At 30.7% G+C, this 18317-nt stretch overlaps 1 protein-coding gene across 2 annotated transcripts in view; it reads right to left on the reverse strand.

Moving 5' to 3' along the window:
- LOC146533139 (neuropeptides capa receptor-like) overlaps nucleotides 1-17188 on the reverse strand; it is a 46674-nt gene extending 29486 nt beyond the window's left edge. The window contains exon 1 of one of the 2 annotated variants that reach the window (XM_085195903.1): nucleotides 16188-17186. In XM_085195903.1, coding sequence (XP_085052029.1) covers nucleotides 16188-16488 — 301 coding nt within the window. In that variant the 5' untranslated portion in view covers nucleotides 16489-17186. Of the gene's footprint in view, nucleotides 1-16187 lie in introns of both variants that reach the window. The other variant, XM_085195904.1, reaches the window with a different exon arrangement.
- Between the last annotated feature and the right edge of the window lie 1129 nt (nucleotides 17189-18317).

The following is an 18317-nucleotide window of genomic DNA, read 5'->3' on the forward strand; positions in this document are numbered from 1 at the left end:
ATATGAATAAAACTATTGTTTCTTTTATTTAATGAGACACAAATTAAAATTTTAAAGATTCAATCGTTGAATTAACAGATTATAAATGTAAGAAAACATAAGAAAGTGACAATATTAACAATATAATAATGCTAATTCGTAACGTAATAAACTTATATTTCTAAAGATCACAAAGTTAATGATAAAATTAAATCCACTTTAAAATATATCAAAACTTGAGTCGTTATCACGGGAATTAAGTTTAATTCTTTGTAAATGTTTATTCCGCAAATCTTCATATTTCATAGGATTGGTCTGTTTAAGACGTTCTCTATATCTTTATTGTCTTTCAGCATTTGATATAGGAGCCATGACGCTTACTGAAAAAAAAAATGTATCAATAGGTATTTAATAATACTTCATGTTTATTGTTTAGATCTTTAACAACGCTAGTACAGAACGTATTTGTTTTTAAATAAAAGCCTCACCCGCTTGAGCTACATATTTATTAATTCACTATCTCCAGAGAAAAAAATAGTAATTACAAAATCACAACTAATTTCAGGAAGAATAAAAAAATGTTTTTTACTAAATCGGTTAAGCCGTTTCTGAGATAAGCGTGCACAAACACATTAGACAGGCAAAAAACTTAAAAATCATTATTTTTGGTTACTTTACGTTATCAAAAGTCACCAATTATTTTTTTCATATCCCAGCAATTTATTTTTTATATACATATCTTCCGATGGTAACGTAATTATGAACTAGGCTTCATATTCTCTCAGTTTCGTTACGTAACGAAATATAACGAAATTGAGAATGAAGTCTGAGAAATTCTAACCTTTTTAAATATTTGCTCATAAGCCACGTGTTGCATGTGCAAGCACTGAAGTTCTTTTTTGAGATTTTGTAAAAAGAAGCAAATAACATAAACAAGAAAACGAAATTTTAGAATACTTACCAAAATAAAAGCCGTTTATAACCCTGAGATGTAATTTTACGCATTCCCTTTAAAACATTTGAACCCCTCAACTGCTGCGAGAACGCTACTGGTTGTAGCTACGACAGCATTGACTTTTAGAATAATGGTGCCACAACAAAAAATTATATTAAATACCATCCAAAATAATTGCGTTCATATTATAATTGTACGTTACTAGCCCTGAGTAACAAAAAGGCAATATTTTGGGACAAATTTAGTTAATTAATATATATTATTTATTAAATAATGTATCAATAAAAGTAGTTCTATTTAATATTATGCATAAAGTAAAGTAATATAAACATATCTGAAATCAAATAAAACCATAAATATTCGTAACAAATCAATTTTTAAAAAGTAAAGTGGTGAATGGGACACGAAAAATTGTATGGAAGCATTTTGAAAAGTTTTTTGCAACTAACAAAAAATACTATTATTAGCCATAATACATTTAAAATATTACAAAAATCTTTAAGTTAATAAGTAAATTTATCGTAAATGGCAAAATATTTGAATTATCTTTAAAATTGTATTTTTAAAACGCATTCAAAGTAGCGGGACAAAAAAAGACACAAAATGTACACTTTTTCTGATTATGACCCATAAACGTTCACACTTTCAGCATAATTTTCTTGTCTTGGCTTATCTTAGTTTTTGGAATAAAAAATAAGAAAAATTTGACTAACTACATTCCCGACGTTTCCGGACGTTGTGTTCGATGACTTTCCATTACAATTTTTTCATCTTCCCGTATATAGCGGGTTAGATAGAGAGAATTAGTGTTAAGTTATTCAATTTTCCATTTTCCGTCTAATTTTAGACACATGTGAGTTAAATGGCGGAACACGTGGCCGAAATAATAAGGTATACCACAACTTTACTATGAGATAACATTTTTATAATTTTTAAAATCTTCCAAGACCACAACAAGTGTATAATAAGTTTTACGAATGACGTAGAAGATTCAGTAAACTATACTTCAAGCTATTTTATTAGATTGAAGCCAACTTCAGGAAATTAGGTCATATTTTATATCGATTTTCTTTTTCTATAGCCACTTTTTTCAAAGCACCTATTTTGAAGATACTTTCAAGCCTGATATTTTGAAGCTGATTTTTTTACTCTTCAAGTATCTACTAATAATGACTGCAATATAATACTGTGTTATATTTAGTTCCGAGGCTCAAACTACACAGTGATACCTACAGGTGGATCGTATCTGATTTAACGCGATGATCGATGTTGTAAATACTACTGCTTCATTGGTTGAAGCATAAATTATATTAATTAAACTATAGGAATTATCCAGTACTGCACGTAATGTTAATAGAATAACTAGAATAACTTCCTGTAAATTAAAGAAGCAAAAAAAAGCTTGATTTTTATGTGTTTCAGGAAATGAGGAACAGATTGCTAGAAGTGTTCCGCTTTTTCCTTTTGAACGGTACCCTAAAAGTGGTAAAAGATATTTACTTCTACCAAATCTTACTGCAACAATAGTAGGGTTACATAACTTACCACAGCAAATAGAATTGGTTAAAACATCTGTTGTTATTTCAGCTTTCCCCTAACTCCTTCAATCAACACGCCTCAGCGATCCCTATTATCGGAACACTGACCCGGTCAGAAGCTATTTCAAGCTTCAACAACAGAAAGCAATCTGTTATACATATATACATAGTAAAAACGTTTACAAAATTAACTACTAACTATCCCTTAATTATCCTAAGCAAATAAATTGCTTGGGTATCATTTATGCTATAAACTCAATGCCGCCCTTTGCCTAGACACCAGAGCGATTTCTTCTTACTTACTTACTTTCCAAATTTTTTTCTTTTTATTATGTAACAGTATACGTAGGTAGGTAAAAAGTTTAATATTCATTGTAGAGTTATAAGCAAAGCATGTCTTTACAAAAATGTAATATTTGTCACTCGTACTTTGAAGCTACGAGTATGTATATATGTTGTAGCACGATTTTTTGAAATGTTCCTTATTATATATGTGTAAATAGAAATGTTTATTAAATTTCAAATAAAATATCCGAAATAATTGTAAAATCATAAAAGTTGTTACTTATGTTTTATAGTGTGTTAATAAAGAAAAAAAAAGCGGAGTTGATTTATGCTAAACATTAAATAAAAAATATTAATTGGTTGCTAGTATAGATTAAAATTATCATCTATCCATATAGTGAGTAGAAGTCTATATATAATCAATAGCAGTATAAAATGTCATTTTTTAAAAAGTTCTTACATAACCTTGTCTATTATATGAAATTTACGGGACTTCAAAGGTTATATATAATAAGGCCAATTTATGGGCTATTATTAAAAAGTATATTTTCGACAATTCTAAGATAACGATCGACACCAAAAAAGAAAAAAAACATAAGACTAATACATTTATATTCTATGAACCTTTACGACGTTGCCTTATTAATGAATTGACCACCCGCTGTTATAATCGTCCAAAGGCACTTTTTATTGAGTCCTGAAAGTTTCCAAAGAGAAAAAAATAAGCTATTCTAGTCTGAAATAAGAAAAAAGATATCAGCACTATCTTTGGCGGCAGTATATGTTCCAAGCTTCTACATGAAAATATTTATTATCTTCAATTTATTATTATTTTTTAGAAGCTTAATATATATAAAAACTGGACATTTAGCTTGTTTAGGCTAGAAAATGTAGAGGAATAGAAAAAAACAGATTTTTAGTTTTACCACCTAAATTTTACGCAAAGTTGAGTTGAGCGAGTGACTATTAATGTAATCCTAAGTGGATTACTGATATACCCAGAATTACTGATATTATGACCTGAAAATGCTGATTTTCTTCTAACAATATGGCTAGTGCGGCTATAAATCGTATAATTTTGATATTCATGACGAGCCATCTGTAATTATTCCGGTCGTGCTCCTACGACCGTGTTCTAGGTATGTATATAAGAGGATATTTAAATCATTAAATTGGCGTTATTTGAAAGTTATTATCTTAATTGACTATTATTATTTACAAAAAAAAAAAAATTTTTTTGTAAAAATTATTTTTATCCTTAAAAAATAACATTAGGTGTTATAATAGAATATCAATATTGATTACTACTTTTACATATATACAAATCTCTATTCGTCTTCATCCTCATAAGAAGCAGTAGTGGCGCATCGGCACGAGCACCTGGTTGTGCGTGAACTGCAATTTTGAGGATTTCACATGAAACATGAAGCATTGTATCTACATATATCCATATGGAAAACCAAAGAAATATATATATTACCAATGGAATATTAATATGGATAAAAAAAGAAAAAAGTAGACTAGGTACAAACTATAGTTAATTTTATGAATAGCCTCATTTATATTATATTGGTACTTTCATCCGGTGGTTTGATCGAAGTTGACATCCGAATACGTAATATCTAGCTTATGCTTCCAGTCTTGTCCTCGTTTTCATGGTGTTCCGCATACCTAATACTGACTTACGATGTAGTTCGTGTATTTTATAGAGTCATTTTTAATTTAATATTATAATCTTTTTTTATATTCTGTATCTTTTTTTCCAGTTCCGCATATAGGAGAGTGGTAGGCAGAGAGAATCTAATGACAATACACTTCCGTCTTCCTTTTATTTCTAGATTTGGAGGGAAAAGAAAGAACAGAGTTCGATGCCTTGTGGGCGGAGTGGCAGATTACAGCGTTAGATTTTGTATTATTACGCAAAAATTTTATAAGAGATAAATGTTTTTTAATAATTTATTTTTCACTAGAGACTCAGAGGTGAGAGAGAGAGAGAGAGGGTTTTGTGAGTCGTGAGAAAGCGACACAAGCAAACCTACATTTACATTTATAATAATAGTAAAACATAGAATCTTGTTTATGGCACAATTAAATATACATTAACTTTAGGAGGTGCCCATCTCAACTTGTCATAAAATTCGGCCTCGATGTTAAAAAACTGTATTCAACGAGACTCAACCTAAAACGTTTCACTTTATGACATAGTAAAAGTATTACTACTGGAATACTTGATTTATTTCTATTTTATTAGAATAATTACAGATCGTTACATAAAGAGTTTGCGTAAAAACACTTCCGATTAAGTTCTCATTATCTCTATCATATCCTAGGAAATTACTCGAACCTAGAAAAATACTGTTTTCTATGTATTTGAGTACGAAAACTTAGTAAAATAAAAGCTAACATAAAAATCTATAGGTACACCTTACATCCTTATTGTTAGGTCAATTAGATAAAAACAAATAGTAATCATCAACTTGAATGTAACCAAAATGAAACTTATGTCAATATACTTTTCACACAAAAATAAATTTAACAAGGTCAATCTTGGGGCAAAAGCACAAGCGTCCGACAGGTTGTGGGTTCGATGCCCACTCGATATCGCGGCAAAGCGTGACATTGAGTTCCGCCACATCATCAGCATTCCCTCTGCCAACGCTTCTATATGTGGCATACAGCGTGGTGATGAAAAAAAATTGTAATCTCAATATTGACAACATCAACGGTTGACTTTCCTGGCTCTCCTAAGCAGTACCGCCTCCGAACCGGTAGTAGATTCATGTTAATTGGACGATTTAAAAGTAAAATGCAAAAGTTTTTTTGAATAACAAATATTTTGAATTTGAATCTATTTATATTAGCCTAATATCAGTTAACGCTATTTGAACACCGAGTTTAATCGCAATGGAAATTTATTCGCTTCGTAGTCATTGTTACTAAAAAAGGCCTTTGAACGGCTTACGAACAATATTACGATATTTACAAGGCAACAAAGTAGATGTGTTTAATATAAAAGGTGTGAGGCAGAGTTACGCCGCGAGGCGTAAGCATAGCTTTACATAATATATGTGCGAGTGATCACTAAAGGTGAGACCAAAAAAAAATTAAAAATTACATTTTATTAGTTACCTACCAGTAAAAAATTGAAAAATAAAAATATATCAATTCCTATACAATAGATTTACATATTTATTATTTTTACACTGGTCTGATATGTTATGTATTACGCGAATTATAATCCATTCTGAGTTCCCGAGATAGCTTCGACCGCAGGTACAATGGGTTACATCTAAAATTGCCAATAATTCCCGAGATCAGCGCGTTCAAACAAACAAACTCAGCTTTATAATATTAGTATAGATAATATATTACCTCCATTAAGTGCTCTACATCAAATTACATAACTAATGCATTTATCAAGTAAATGGAAGCAACACTGTGAATTTTGGTTAGACGCGATAGGGGCGCGGTGCTACTACCGTAGACTTGTTAAATGTTATTTCATTAAATTGACTGTTTTAATTTGCTACAAATATCTTAGAGAGTATTTGATTATAAGAGTATACGCGATGATTGTGGATTCTGCTCCCATTTAAAGGAATGTCAACAATATCCTCATTTACTTGTCTAGTTAGATCGCAGTGTTAGATTCCGCCACTAATTTAATGCAAAAAAAAACAAATTATAAATTAGAAATTGGCATAATATTCATATTTTATTATTTGATATTCTTTTTATTTGATGATTCTCATAACTTTTATAATTTCTATCACGCAAGTCAATCTATTGAACTTAAAGTAACAGCCCTTTAACCCATAGCTGTAACAACAAACTTCTAAATGGCTGAACCAATTTAATAGGATTATCGAGATTGGACAAGGATTTATTTATAACGATATTGCTGGTTATCAAAACTGTGAGGCGTCTCCATCAGCAAGCGTCTATCAAAGCGACAGTAATGGGTTCGATTCCTACTGGGTTTAATTGATTATTTAATATTTTTTATTTTCTCGTTCTGGTTACAGACGGCGTTGAGTAGGGAGACTGGGTGCGGTTAAAACAAAGGACGGTTGAAACAGGGCCAGTATCTAATATAGTAAACCCGAGAACTATAACAATACAGCCATATCGTAGCCAAAGCTTCACATCATTATCTTGATTTTCACTCATCATAATCATCATTTAGTTTATAGATATCAAAATTATAAATTTTAAAAACTAAATTGTTTCAACTGTACCCAGTCTACCTACCGCTGTAGTCTTCAATGTAGGCTTCGAACTAAACGAAAGAACTCTCCACATAAATACAACCCTTGTTTATACGTTGACCGTACATTGCACTAATTTATGTCGAAGCCGGAGAGTTCATTCGGAACAGCGGAGGTACATACATATATATTATGTTCGTATGTATGTTATTGTTCATACAGTTCGCAATACAAACGTCAATTTTTTCATATAAATCGATCTCTAGACACTGCTTAGGTACGCAAAAAGATGTTATACTATAATAATCTTAAATTATGATATTTGTATATATTTAAAGGAAATAGAAATAAAAGGAGAATATACATATATAGTTTCAGAGAAAAGAAAATTATATATACCACAAAATAATATTTATAAGACATTTAAAGCAATATAATTGTTTAAGACAAGTACAAAGACAAGAAGGGTGACGACGTTCAAAGCACTCGGAGTTATTGCGGTTTCCTCAACAAACGTGAAACGAAATGACGCTGATTGCTTGTTCATTATTAATTGATATTTTTATTCATATTAATGACTGAGAATATCAAATATGGGAATTGGGAAGTGTTGTATCACTGATTTCTTTTTGTCTACCCTGATGCCCGGACTACAACTTAAAGCTAAAAAAATAATAAATACGACGTACAATTATACAGTCAAAAAGGAAAATAGATTATGAAGGAATATGTAAAATATAGAAACGGATATAAAAAACGAGTTAGGATGTCATATTCTCTTTTTTATCCATAAAATGTGGTAGACATGTAAATAAATGACCTGACCTTCACAATCAACCACGTGCATGCAAGAAAACCCAACTTTTATTATAAATATTGGACACCACGTGTTCCATAACGTTCTTTTACAGTCAATAAAAGTAATCCTGAATCCAAAGACGAAGACGTCAACCACCGGCTACATAAATTGAAAAATTAATATTAAAATAGTTTAGGAACGGATGGCGCGCCAATAAAAGTGGTAACGACGTGACGTTAGATCATACATAGTCTTTATTGAAATTTACCCCTTTTTTAACCGACTGTAGGAAAAGGAGGTTATCAATCTCCATCCATCAATCTCCATATGTTTTTTTTCTTATATTTGTTGTACCTATTAGTACTTAGACATACTTGGACATTGACTTTATTGTTTTTATCGAAAAGTAGGTCCATACATTTGCCATTTAAAAATTAAAACATTATCAAAGGTCCTATTATCGTATTCGATATTTTAATATTGTAATTGAGATATCGTTGTTAATGAGTGACTTTTTGATTTAATAATTATAATAAATATGAACCAGTATATAGCTATTCATGTATAACATAAATAATAGAGGTTGTATAAGAGAACTAATATTTTAAATAATTGAATTATAACCGACGAAAAATTCAACGCGTATATTTTTTTAATGTTTAAACTTTTCTTTTTTAACAAGTTTACGCTGTATGCCGCAAGTAGCGTATAGGGCAGACAGAGGAAGCATAGTGTTAAGATACTCCGCTCCCCACATTCCGTTAAATTCTTGGAACGGCGTGTTGAGTGGTAGAACTTAACGCCGCGATTGCCTCGACACCAGTCGAGCTAAAGGGCGGTGAAGTCGAACGTCCAGTAGATCCAGAGACCTTAGCGTTTAAACAAACAAACGAACTTTTCCCCTTTATTATATTAGTATAGATAGTTTTTTACCTCTTAGAAAACACAACGGTAGAACTGAATACACATATTTAAGTAGTTTACCAAGCATGTTCGTATGAGTTGGGTATAGCGCACGCAACTACTCTCAACTTTTTAAAGTATACATTAAAACTTTAGAACAGAGCATTAAGCATATACATATGTATAAAATGTATGATGTTTTCCACTAATTTCTTTTCCTCTCTGGTTTTTCTAGTTGTTGTATATATAATATTCCTCACATATATGTATATATAGTATTGCTAAACTTTGCAATAACTCACAAGAAAAAGTTTACAGATCGTACTTTGGCGTTGAAAAATATAACAAAGTACGAAAAACGTAGTCATTTGCTAAGAGTGCGAGAAAGACTATTCTATTATACATTTTTTATCTTCACCTGTAGACCGCATATAGCAGGGTAGGCAAAAAAAATCTAATGTTTACACTAGTTTTCCTAATGTAAGCATTCGGTTTCCTCTGCCTTCTTGACAGGAGAAATTGAACTCAAATAATTGAGCATTAAAACATCTTCGGTCATTAAAAAAATATTTACCAATTTGTACGATTATTTATCAATCTAAAATGTATTGGTCTGGTGGTGATAATATTTTTTATACGTCTATTTGACAGTCCAAAACAGTTTTCACATATTTCTTTTACAATACAAGCTTTTTTATTCTTATTTTGTTCTTTTATTTGCATGATAAATATATTTTTGCCAAAAACTCAGGCAAGCTAGAGCAATAATTAAAAAACAACGACGTAGTAGAGTTATGAATAATAAACAGAAGAACGGAAAGGGAAATACTAAAACTGAAGTTATTTATTTGTCTACAGCAGCTACTGTATTAAAAACGTAAAAAAATATATATCATTAGATAATTTCCGAAAGGCGCGGATTCAAATCCGACTATGAATAAAAAAATGAACTGAAAAGAAAACCTGGTGATTTACCATAACTTTAAACTTACTTTCTTAAGAAAAAAATAAATAGTTTCTTAAAAGCTGCTGATTTTTTATTCCTTTTTCTTTTGTAAAAACTCTTATTGTTCAAATATTCGTCTGATTATACAACCTCATTATATATTATCTGACTTCCCTATTGAAAACCGCTAATGATATCTAAAAAAAGGATCTGCAAAATGAAATTTGTACGGGAAATTAAGGAATTTTAAGAAAGCTGCTTTTATCACTTACTCACTCCCGGCTTAGATAATATAACTTGCGGTAAGGTAAGTATTTTTGAGCACTTAAATGCTATTAATCGCAAATGTAAAACTAATATTAAGTCTATATATTCTTCGCTTTCCAAGACATTATGTGTTTAAAATTAAAAAATTAGAACAGCTTCACGCCGTATCCCGCACACAGCAGAGCAGCAAGCACAGGGAACCTAATGTTAAGATATCCGTTCCCCACTTTCCACCGAATCATATTGTGAGATATTGTGTATTGTTCGTTCGTATCGTTATTAAATACTTCGCTTTGTCTTGCCACAGCGAGTGGAGGTGGATGTATTTTATTCCAGTATTCTTGGATAGTCCGACAGAGAGAGTAGAGTAATTACACTAAAACTATATAAAGTTCGTGTTTCTACTGGAAGCGCATAGCGTCTCTAAAAGCACATAGTAAAATACGAATGAAAAGAGCAAACGACACTAGAAATTTCACAGCAATAGAAATTTTAATATTGCTGTACGTTAAAATTAAGAGTTTTGTATGTAAAGGTCAAATTTATATTTATCACTGAACCAGAGTTGACTTTATTCATGCCTTTAAAGTAGACAAACGAATGCGAAAATAAAACGTTTGTAAAGGGTATGTTCTTTTAGTCTTTACAGAACTGTCTCTTGCAATTAATATTTATGCTTATAGGTTTTTTAATTTCTGACAATTAAATTAAATTATTATACATTTTTATTAAAAAAAATATCTACTAATATACACATGTGTGTGATTGTAAGCGCGATAGGTGTGGGTTCAGTTCCCAGTCACAATAAGATCTTTGATTGACGGAGTCTCCTAACATTAGGTTCCCAGAATCCCTCTGACTATCCTGCTATTTACGGAATACAGCGTACAGCTAAAAAAAGAAAGAAAGCTTTATATAGATATAAATTTTGGTAACATTTTTTGATATAAAAGCTTTTCATTTCGTTGAGAAAATTATTGAAGGAACGTATTTTTAGGCTTCCAAAGGACTTACCCAATATGGACTTTTTAGATTTTTATATAACATCTAATCATGTCTAATATACTTTAACTTTTTATTATTTGTAATATGTAACATAGTATGACTGTAAGCGTGAGGAGGTTATGAGGTTGTAGGTCCGATTTCTACTCGAAGAAATGAAATATTTAATATTTTAATTGCCTCGCCTGGAAATCTGTGTTCCGTTCCGTTTCTTCGGTTTCCATAAAGACACTTCCTTTTCCATTTTCTACTGAATTCTGGAGGCATTACATGTTGAGTGGCGGAACTCAACGAAGCGCTTTGCCTCATTACTCAACATTGCAAGTCTCGTGTACTTAATATAAATTAATTACTCTTAATCAAGTAATTAATTATTCAATAATGAGAATTATTCTCTCTTGACCTAATAATTTTCGGTCTAGCATCAAGCCTAAGATATTTCAAGGTTCAGGTTTATTTAATAAATTGAGATAATAGATCTTCTGGCTAAGAATTGAGGTTAACACTTAATAAGTCCTAAAACCACTTGAAAGCAACATTTATTACTTTAAAAGTTATGAAACTTATTCAATTTAAATTTTATGTTCATATTTGTAATTTACCAATAGTTGTTTTCACTTTAAAGTAAGCTAACTCTATCTGCATTAGCTAAATACAAAGATGATAAGATAATATTATTCGATTTATTTTTTATCTTATTATATTATATTAGTAGAACTAATTTCGATTGATAAAACTAAAGAAATAACAGACACCATTCATCAGGAATTAATTATTTATTTATCTAAATTAACGTATAGTTTTTATTCATTCGTGGTTTGCATTTGTGGATCGCATACCTACTATATTTTTTCTTTTCTTATAAGTTAAAGAAAGTATGATAAATTCAAATTCAAATTCTGAGATTAGCGATAATAAACGCACAGACAAACAGACAAAAATATTAAAAATCATTGTTTTGGGTTCTGTTACGTTATTAAAGGTTCCCAATAATATATTTTTTAAATATCTTCCAAGTAGACACCGACCCTTTTACAATTTTATTTTTTTTTATTTTTATTTTTATTTTTTAAGTATAGATATCATTCATAGAAGAACGAACAACGAAGGTGACCTCAATAACAAACTAATATGTACACAAAACTGAAACTAGAGGTATACCACATTTTAATTTATCACCCATTATCTAATGGAAACCCTAATGTAGATTATCGTAGGCACTAAACTACACTACACTTTCATTTTCCACAAATCATTCGGCTATCTCGACTTACAGACATTAGTTTCATAGAAAACTGCAATCTTTGTAACGCAGGTTTCCATTTCCACCGTCTTTCTACCATAAATTTTAGCTTAGGTTCTGGTTCAGAAATTTTATGTTCTCGCCATTATCGATGGATGTATATTTTTGGTGATATACTGTTACGCATTTGGCACTCGAGACAAATATTAAATACAAACGCCTTATTTTTGTGTTATTTATATGTATGCCTGCGATCTATAGCGCTTCATTAATCAAGTGTGTCTTCATTAGTCAAAGCTTAGATATTTTTTTACCTTATCCACCTTTTGGAATGTAAATAATTTCCTAAAAACCGAATCTATTGGAAAATATTTACATTCCAAAAGGTGGATAAGGTAAAAAAATATCTAAGCTTTGACTAATGAAGACACACTTGATTAATGAAGCGCTATAGATCGCAGGCATACATATAAATAACACAAAAATAAGGCGTTTGTATTTAATATTTGTCTCGAGTGCCAAATGCGTAACAGTATATCACCAAAAATATACATCCATCGATAATGGCGAGAACATAAAATTTCTGAACCAGAACCTAAGCTAAAATTTATGGTAGAAAGACGGTGGAAATGGAAACCTGCGTTACAAAGATTGCAGTTTTCTATGAAACTAATGTCTGTAAGTCGAGATAGCCGAATGATTTGTGGAAAATGAAAGTGTAGTGTAGTTTAGTGCCTACGATAATCTACATTAGGGTTTCCATTAGATAATGGGTGATAAATTAAAATGTGGTATACCTCTAGTTTCAGTTTTGTGTACATATTAGTTTGTTATTGAGGTCACCTTCGTTGTTCGTTCTTCTATGAATGATATCTATACTTAAAAAATAAAAATAAAAATAAAAAAAAATAAAATTGTAAAAGGGTCGGTGTCTACTTGGAAGATATTTAAAAAATATATTATTGGGAACCTTTAATAACGTAACAGAACCCAAAACAATGATTTTTAATATTTTTGTCTGTTTGTCTGTGCGTTTATTATCGCTAATCTCAGAATTTGAATTTGAATTTATCATACTTTCTTTAACTTATAAGAAAAGAAAAAATATAGTAGGTATGCGATCCACAAATGCAAACCACGAATGAATAAAAACTATACGTTAATTTAGATAAATAAATAATTAATTCCTGATGAATGGTGTCTGTTATTTCTTTAGTTTTATCAATCGAAATTAGTTCTACTAATATAATATAATAAGATAAAAAATAAATCGAATAATATTATCTATTATATATTATTAGATATTTTTTTACCTTATCCACCTTTTGGAATGTAAATAATTTCCTAAAAACCGAATCTATTGGAAAATATGAGGGATGTATGTATCAGAACTTGTATATGATAGAGGAAATTTATGAAACAAGACATTAGAAATATATACCTACAAAAATAACGGCAGAAATTTATTATTTTATTGCTATAGAAATATAAGCGATCTTCTACATAGTACCTACTACAAATATTATAAATTAAATATAAAGTCAGGCTGGAATTTTATTAAAATAATACAATAAAAGTATATTGTCTTATAAATGTTTAATGTTTATACTTTTTCTTATGGATAAATGTTATTTTGCAAGAATATTTTATTATCATAACTTAAACGTAGTAGATTTTTTAATAAAAAATATCTGGAATATACATATCAAAGTTAGAATAAAACAATATGTGAAGAAATTGAAATGTTATTTAAAAAATAAATATTGTTTAATTTCATTCATATTTTTCCAATATTAACGACTGTTGGTATCTTATGTAGGGCAGAGGCCCATTTTATAGTCTTCAATATCCGCCCGTCCAGAGCCATAACGTGGTGGGTGGCTGGAACTAATGCTGTGTTTATTAGCAGGCCAGAAAAAATATCTATTTACATATAAAATTCTTTCGTTACTAAATATGTGTATGTGACTGTAACGCGACGGTTTTGTGTTCGATCCCCACTCGATGAAATTAAATATATATTTTTTTATATTTTCATTTCTTCGCTCTGACACTAAAGTAAAAGCCCGGCGTTGGATTCCACCACTCAACACGCAATGCCTCGAAAAATTTGGCGAAAAGTAGGAAACGGAGTGTCTTAACACTATGTTAGGTGTTAGGGATGCGGCGTGAAGCTGATAATAATATCAAAATGAATAAAAGTTTACACTTTTTCAGCATGGGTTCACTCTAATGCTGAAACTACTCTGCGTAGAAAGCTAAGATGTGGTAAGTTACAGTTACAGTTTGCGAATTCGATTCCCACTCGTGGAAATTATATATTTAATATTTTCATTTCCTCGCTCTGGAGGCATGAACTTGCCTTTACTTACATAGCCAGATAAATTACTTATATTTTTATTATAAGATAATTAAGAATATTAATACTCACCTACTGTATACACATGTAAGTTCCGGTTACATATTTCTTTACCAATACGTTATACGAAACAAAAGAGAATGTTGCCAATTATATTTTATTAATACATTATATTGTTATATTATACTTGGACGACTGGTTCTTTTGTTGTACCTACCCACTCGTGTATTAAAACTGTCAAATTAATTAGCAGAAATATGAGCGCGTGTGATATTTGATGATAACAAAGTTAATTATTATTATACATTATAATGAACTGTATTGTGAAAGTAATTATACACTTTCCATTCAATACATCTATCTAAATAGATATAAGATTTAATTTTTAAAGAACTAAGGCAAATGGTAGTCTAGGTAATTTTATACAATAGGAATGTTGTAATTCCATTTTCTACTAGACTAAACTTATTTATTTAAGCAGTGCCAAGCTAAAAAGTCAAAAAACTGCGTTCCCCATTTATTTATGTTGCAAAATCTATCTATCTATCTATGTAAATCTATCAGTTTAACAATATTTTATAGGAAATTGGTAGTGTAAATTTATCAGTTAACCATACATTAAAGGGCATTCGTGGTGCAGGATTTCAAGCGTTTCGCGTTTTTGACCTTGAATTTCCCTACTCAACACAGAATTCGGCGGAAGTGTTTTAATAAGGACGGAGTATCTTTATACTAGGCACCCAGGTTCCCTCTGCCTACCTTGCTGTGTGCGTGGGGTACAGCGTAAAGCTAAAAAATATATTAACGTAAAATAAAAATTATTTCTATAGCTTTGTTCTGGACAACAAATCGCGATGTTGAGATTGACCGTTGAAGCAAGTGTTAAAAACAGTGGGTCTTCCTTTGACCTACTCTGCTACGCGTAAAAGACATGCTGCTTTTTTAAAAATATATTGAAGTGTATTAAATAGATCTTTTAAAATTTCATATTTTGTTTTTGTTTCAAAAAACCTTGTAAAAGGATAAATAAGAAAATAAGCTATTTGCATTACGGACTTGGGCTATAAATTGTTTAAAAGTATTGGAAAATATAGCTTCAACAATAAACCCGTTGATACCAACGGCTTACTACTTTATTACACACACCTACGCTTAGATTCAATCATCAAGCTTTTTTTTTCAGTTTCACGCTCTATATCAGGGAAGGAGGAACCTAAGGTTAAGACGCTCCGACTCACTTTCCGCCGATTTTTCAAGGCAATTCGTGTTGAGTGGCGGAACTCAACGCCGTGGTTTGCCTTCTTACCAGAGCGAGTATAAATAAATAAAAATATTATGTATTTCATTCCCCAAGTGGAAATCGAACCTATCGCGTTGACACTCGCACGCTGTTTTGACTGTGCCACAACGGCCATTATCTTCCTCTTATAATATAATATTTCATTTTTATAAAATTAAAGTAGTAAGTTTGCATTGTGGCTAATATTTTCTACATTTTAAAAATTCTTTTTTTTTGTTAAAAATCAACTTCACGCTGTTTCCCCACTTTCAGCTGAAAAAAGGCATTGCGTGTTGAGCGGCGGAACTCAACGCCGCGCTTTGCCTCGACACCAGAGCGAAGAAATGTAAAAGTAATTTTTAGCTTCAAAATTTATTATTTACAATCTTTCAGCATAATAAAAATATAAATTCCAAAATCTTACCAAATAGAAGAAGCAACAAATCGCTAACAGCCAAGCTGAATAAGTAGTAATTGGTAGCTGTGTGAAGTCCAGGGTTCCTCACTATAACGACACAGACACACACGTTGCCTACGACTCCAGTCAAGAATATTATCAGAAGAACTACACTTATAGGTATTATCTCGTTCAGAGGCAGTCTACGAGATCCCATCAACCACCATAGCATTTCCTCCTCACTACAGTCAAAAGTCGTTAGATTATTGCAACGATTGTAAAAGTCCTCGTACGTCTCGTTTTCACGTAAAAATTCTTGAGATTCCATTGTTTTTTTTTATTTTTATAATATGATTTAGTTTTTTATTGAAATATGTAAATTAATTAGTTATAGCTAAGTATTATAATTTTAAGTATCGTATATGAGTTGCATATTTCCTATCTTTAATTTACTGTACAGTGTAATCCACATTGTTTTTAAGTATAATATTTTTCACGTTCCTTTTTCAAGCAATTTAGTTTTTAGATGAAAATAAAAATCGTATATATAAGTGGAATAAGTGAAATATTATATTTATTTATATTGTTTTTGTCATAAAATTAACTAAGTAGTTTTAACTTTAATTATTTACGTATATCCATTAAGTTTCCCGCCGATCGGAGACGTCCTGCTGGTGGGAATGACTCGCGGACACTGAAACTTGAAAGCTGAGCAGTGGAAAACGCGACAGTAAAAATACAATTTATTTTACATAAACAGTATATTTCAACTTTTTTTATTAACTTTTGTCTATAAAAATCACTGTCTCGATTTTATTATCCATCAAAGTGTAGACTTAGAGACTATGTTTATGTACCTGAATAAGTTCCTTCTTTTTTTATGCTTTTGTAATTCATTTTATAAAGCAAAAAAGTGAACCTGGCTTTCTCTATTTTCCGCCAATTTTAAGGTCGTTTTAGGGTTCTGGACCTGCAAATAAAAGTTTGTAAACTTTTGTAAGTTATGCTTTCCGTTGTCCTACAACCCTGAAAATAGTACGAATCCATCAGTGGGCGAGCCTCACTTCCACTTGACTGGTTCCTTTTTCCACTTTGTCAACTAATTTAAAATAATATTAACAAAATAAATATATAAACCTATTTGAATAGCCTATCTGGCTGGCACAGACATGCCTGAAAAGACGTGCTGATTTAAATTCGTTTTCCGATTATTTTGATATTTATACAATGTTTCACAACAATCGTCTTTACATTTCGCCAAGATCCCGGTCTAGCAACCTATAATAACATAATAGAAAATAAACTTACAAAATTTCATAACTTTGGGAAAAAATAACATTTAAAAAACCCTTTTCTTCTCCATCTATGAATAAGGGATTCATTCATGGGGCTCCTGAATGAAACTAAAAACCACCGTTTTGTTTTATCAGATACTTGTGCCAGCCCCTACTGCGCTACATTGACCTCAATTTCAGTCTTCGTTAATATTCAGCACATTTGTTCTCGAAAGTTCTTTATGTAAGAGGATTAACAGAATTTAAATAATGTATGTACACATATCTGGACAGTAAAAGAAAATGCCTCTAGAAAGCGTCTGTAAATATACTATAATTTAGTTCGTAAGTTCTAAATAAGTAAGTGAATAAATCATTTTAAATGGAATTTGAAAATTATTTTCTTTTTGACAGGTAATTTTTTTTGGTCCATGTCTGACAATGGTATCCATGAGAAAATCACATAAGTCTTAAATTTGCATTATGCATGTGCGCGACTAATAGCCAAATAACTCAATGTCGCGCCAACCGATTTTGATGATTCTTTTTTTATTTGAAAGGATACACTTCAAGGATAATTTGGTGAAAGTTTGGTTAGGTTTCGATTATGGAATCCGGAGAAAATTGAGAAAGTTTGTTTTTTTTGGTCAAAAATTAATTATACTGTAATAGTTACAAGCAAAAACTTTTTAAATTGATGTCAGAAGTGAGATTCCTGATCGTTGCATTTCTTTTCAACCAATCTCAAAAAAGAGGATGTTCTCATTTTCAACCAACTTCAAAAAAGGGAGATTCCGAATTCACCCGAATACTTTTTATGTTTGTTCTTGTCAATATACCAAAATGTAACTTTGCACAAAAATAATAGCTAATTAAATGAAGT

The sequence above is a fragment of the Heliconius melpomene genome, chromosome 13 (assembly GCF_056956725.1).
Source record: "Heliconius melpomene rosina isolate 202511_hmr_F chromosome 13, ASM5695672v1, whole genome shotgun sequence".
Taxonomy (NCBI): domain Eukaryota; kingdom Metazoa; phylum Arthropoda; class Insecta; order Lepidoptera; family Nymphalidae; genus Heliconius; species Heliconius melpomene.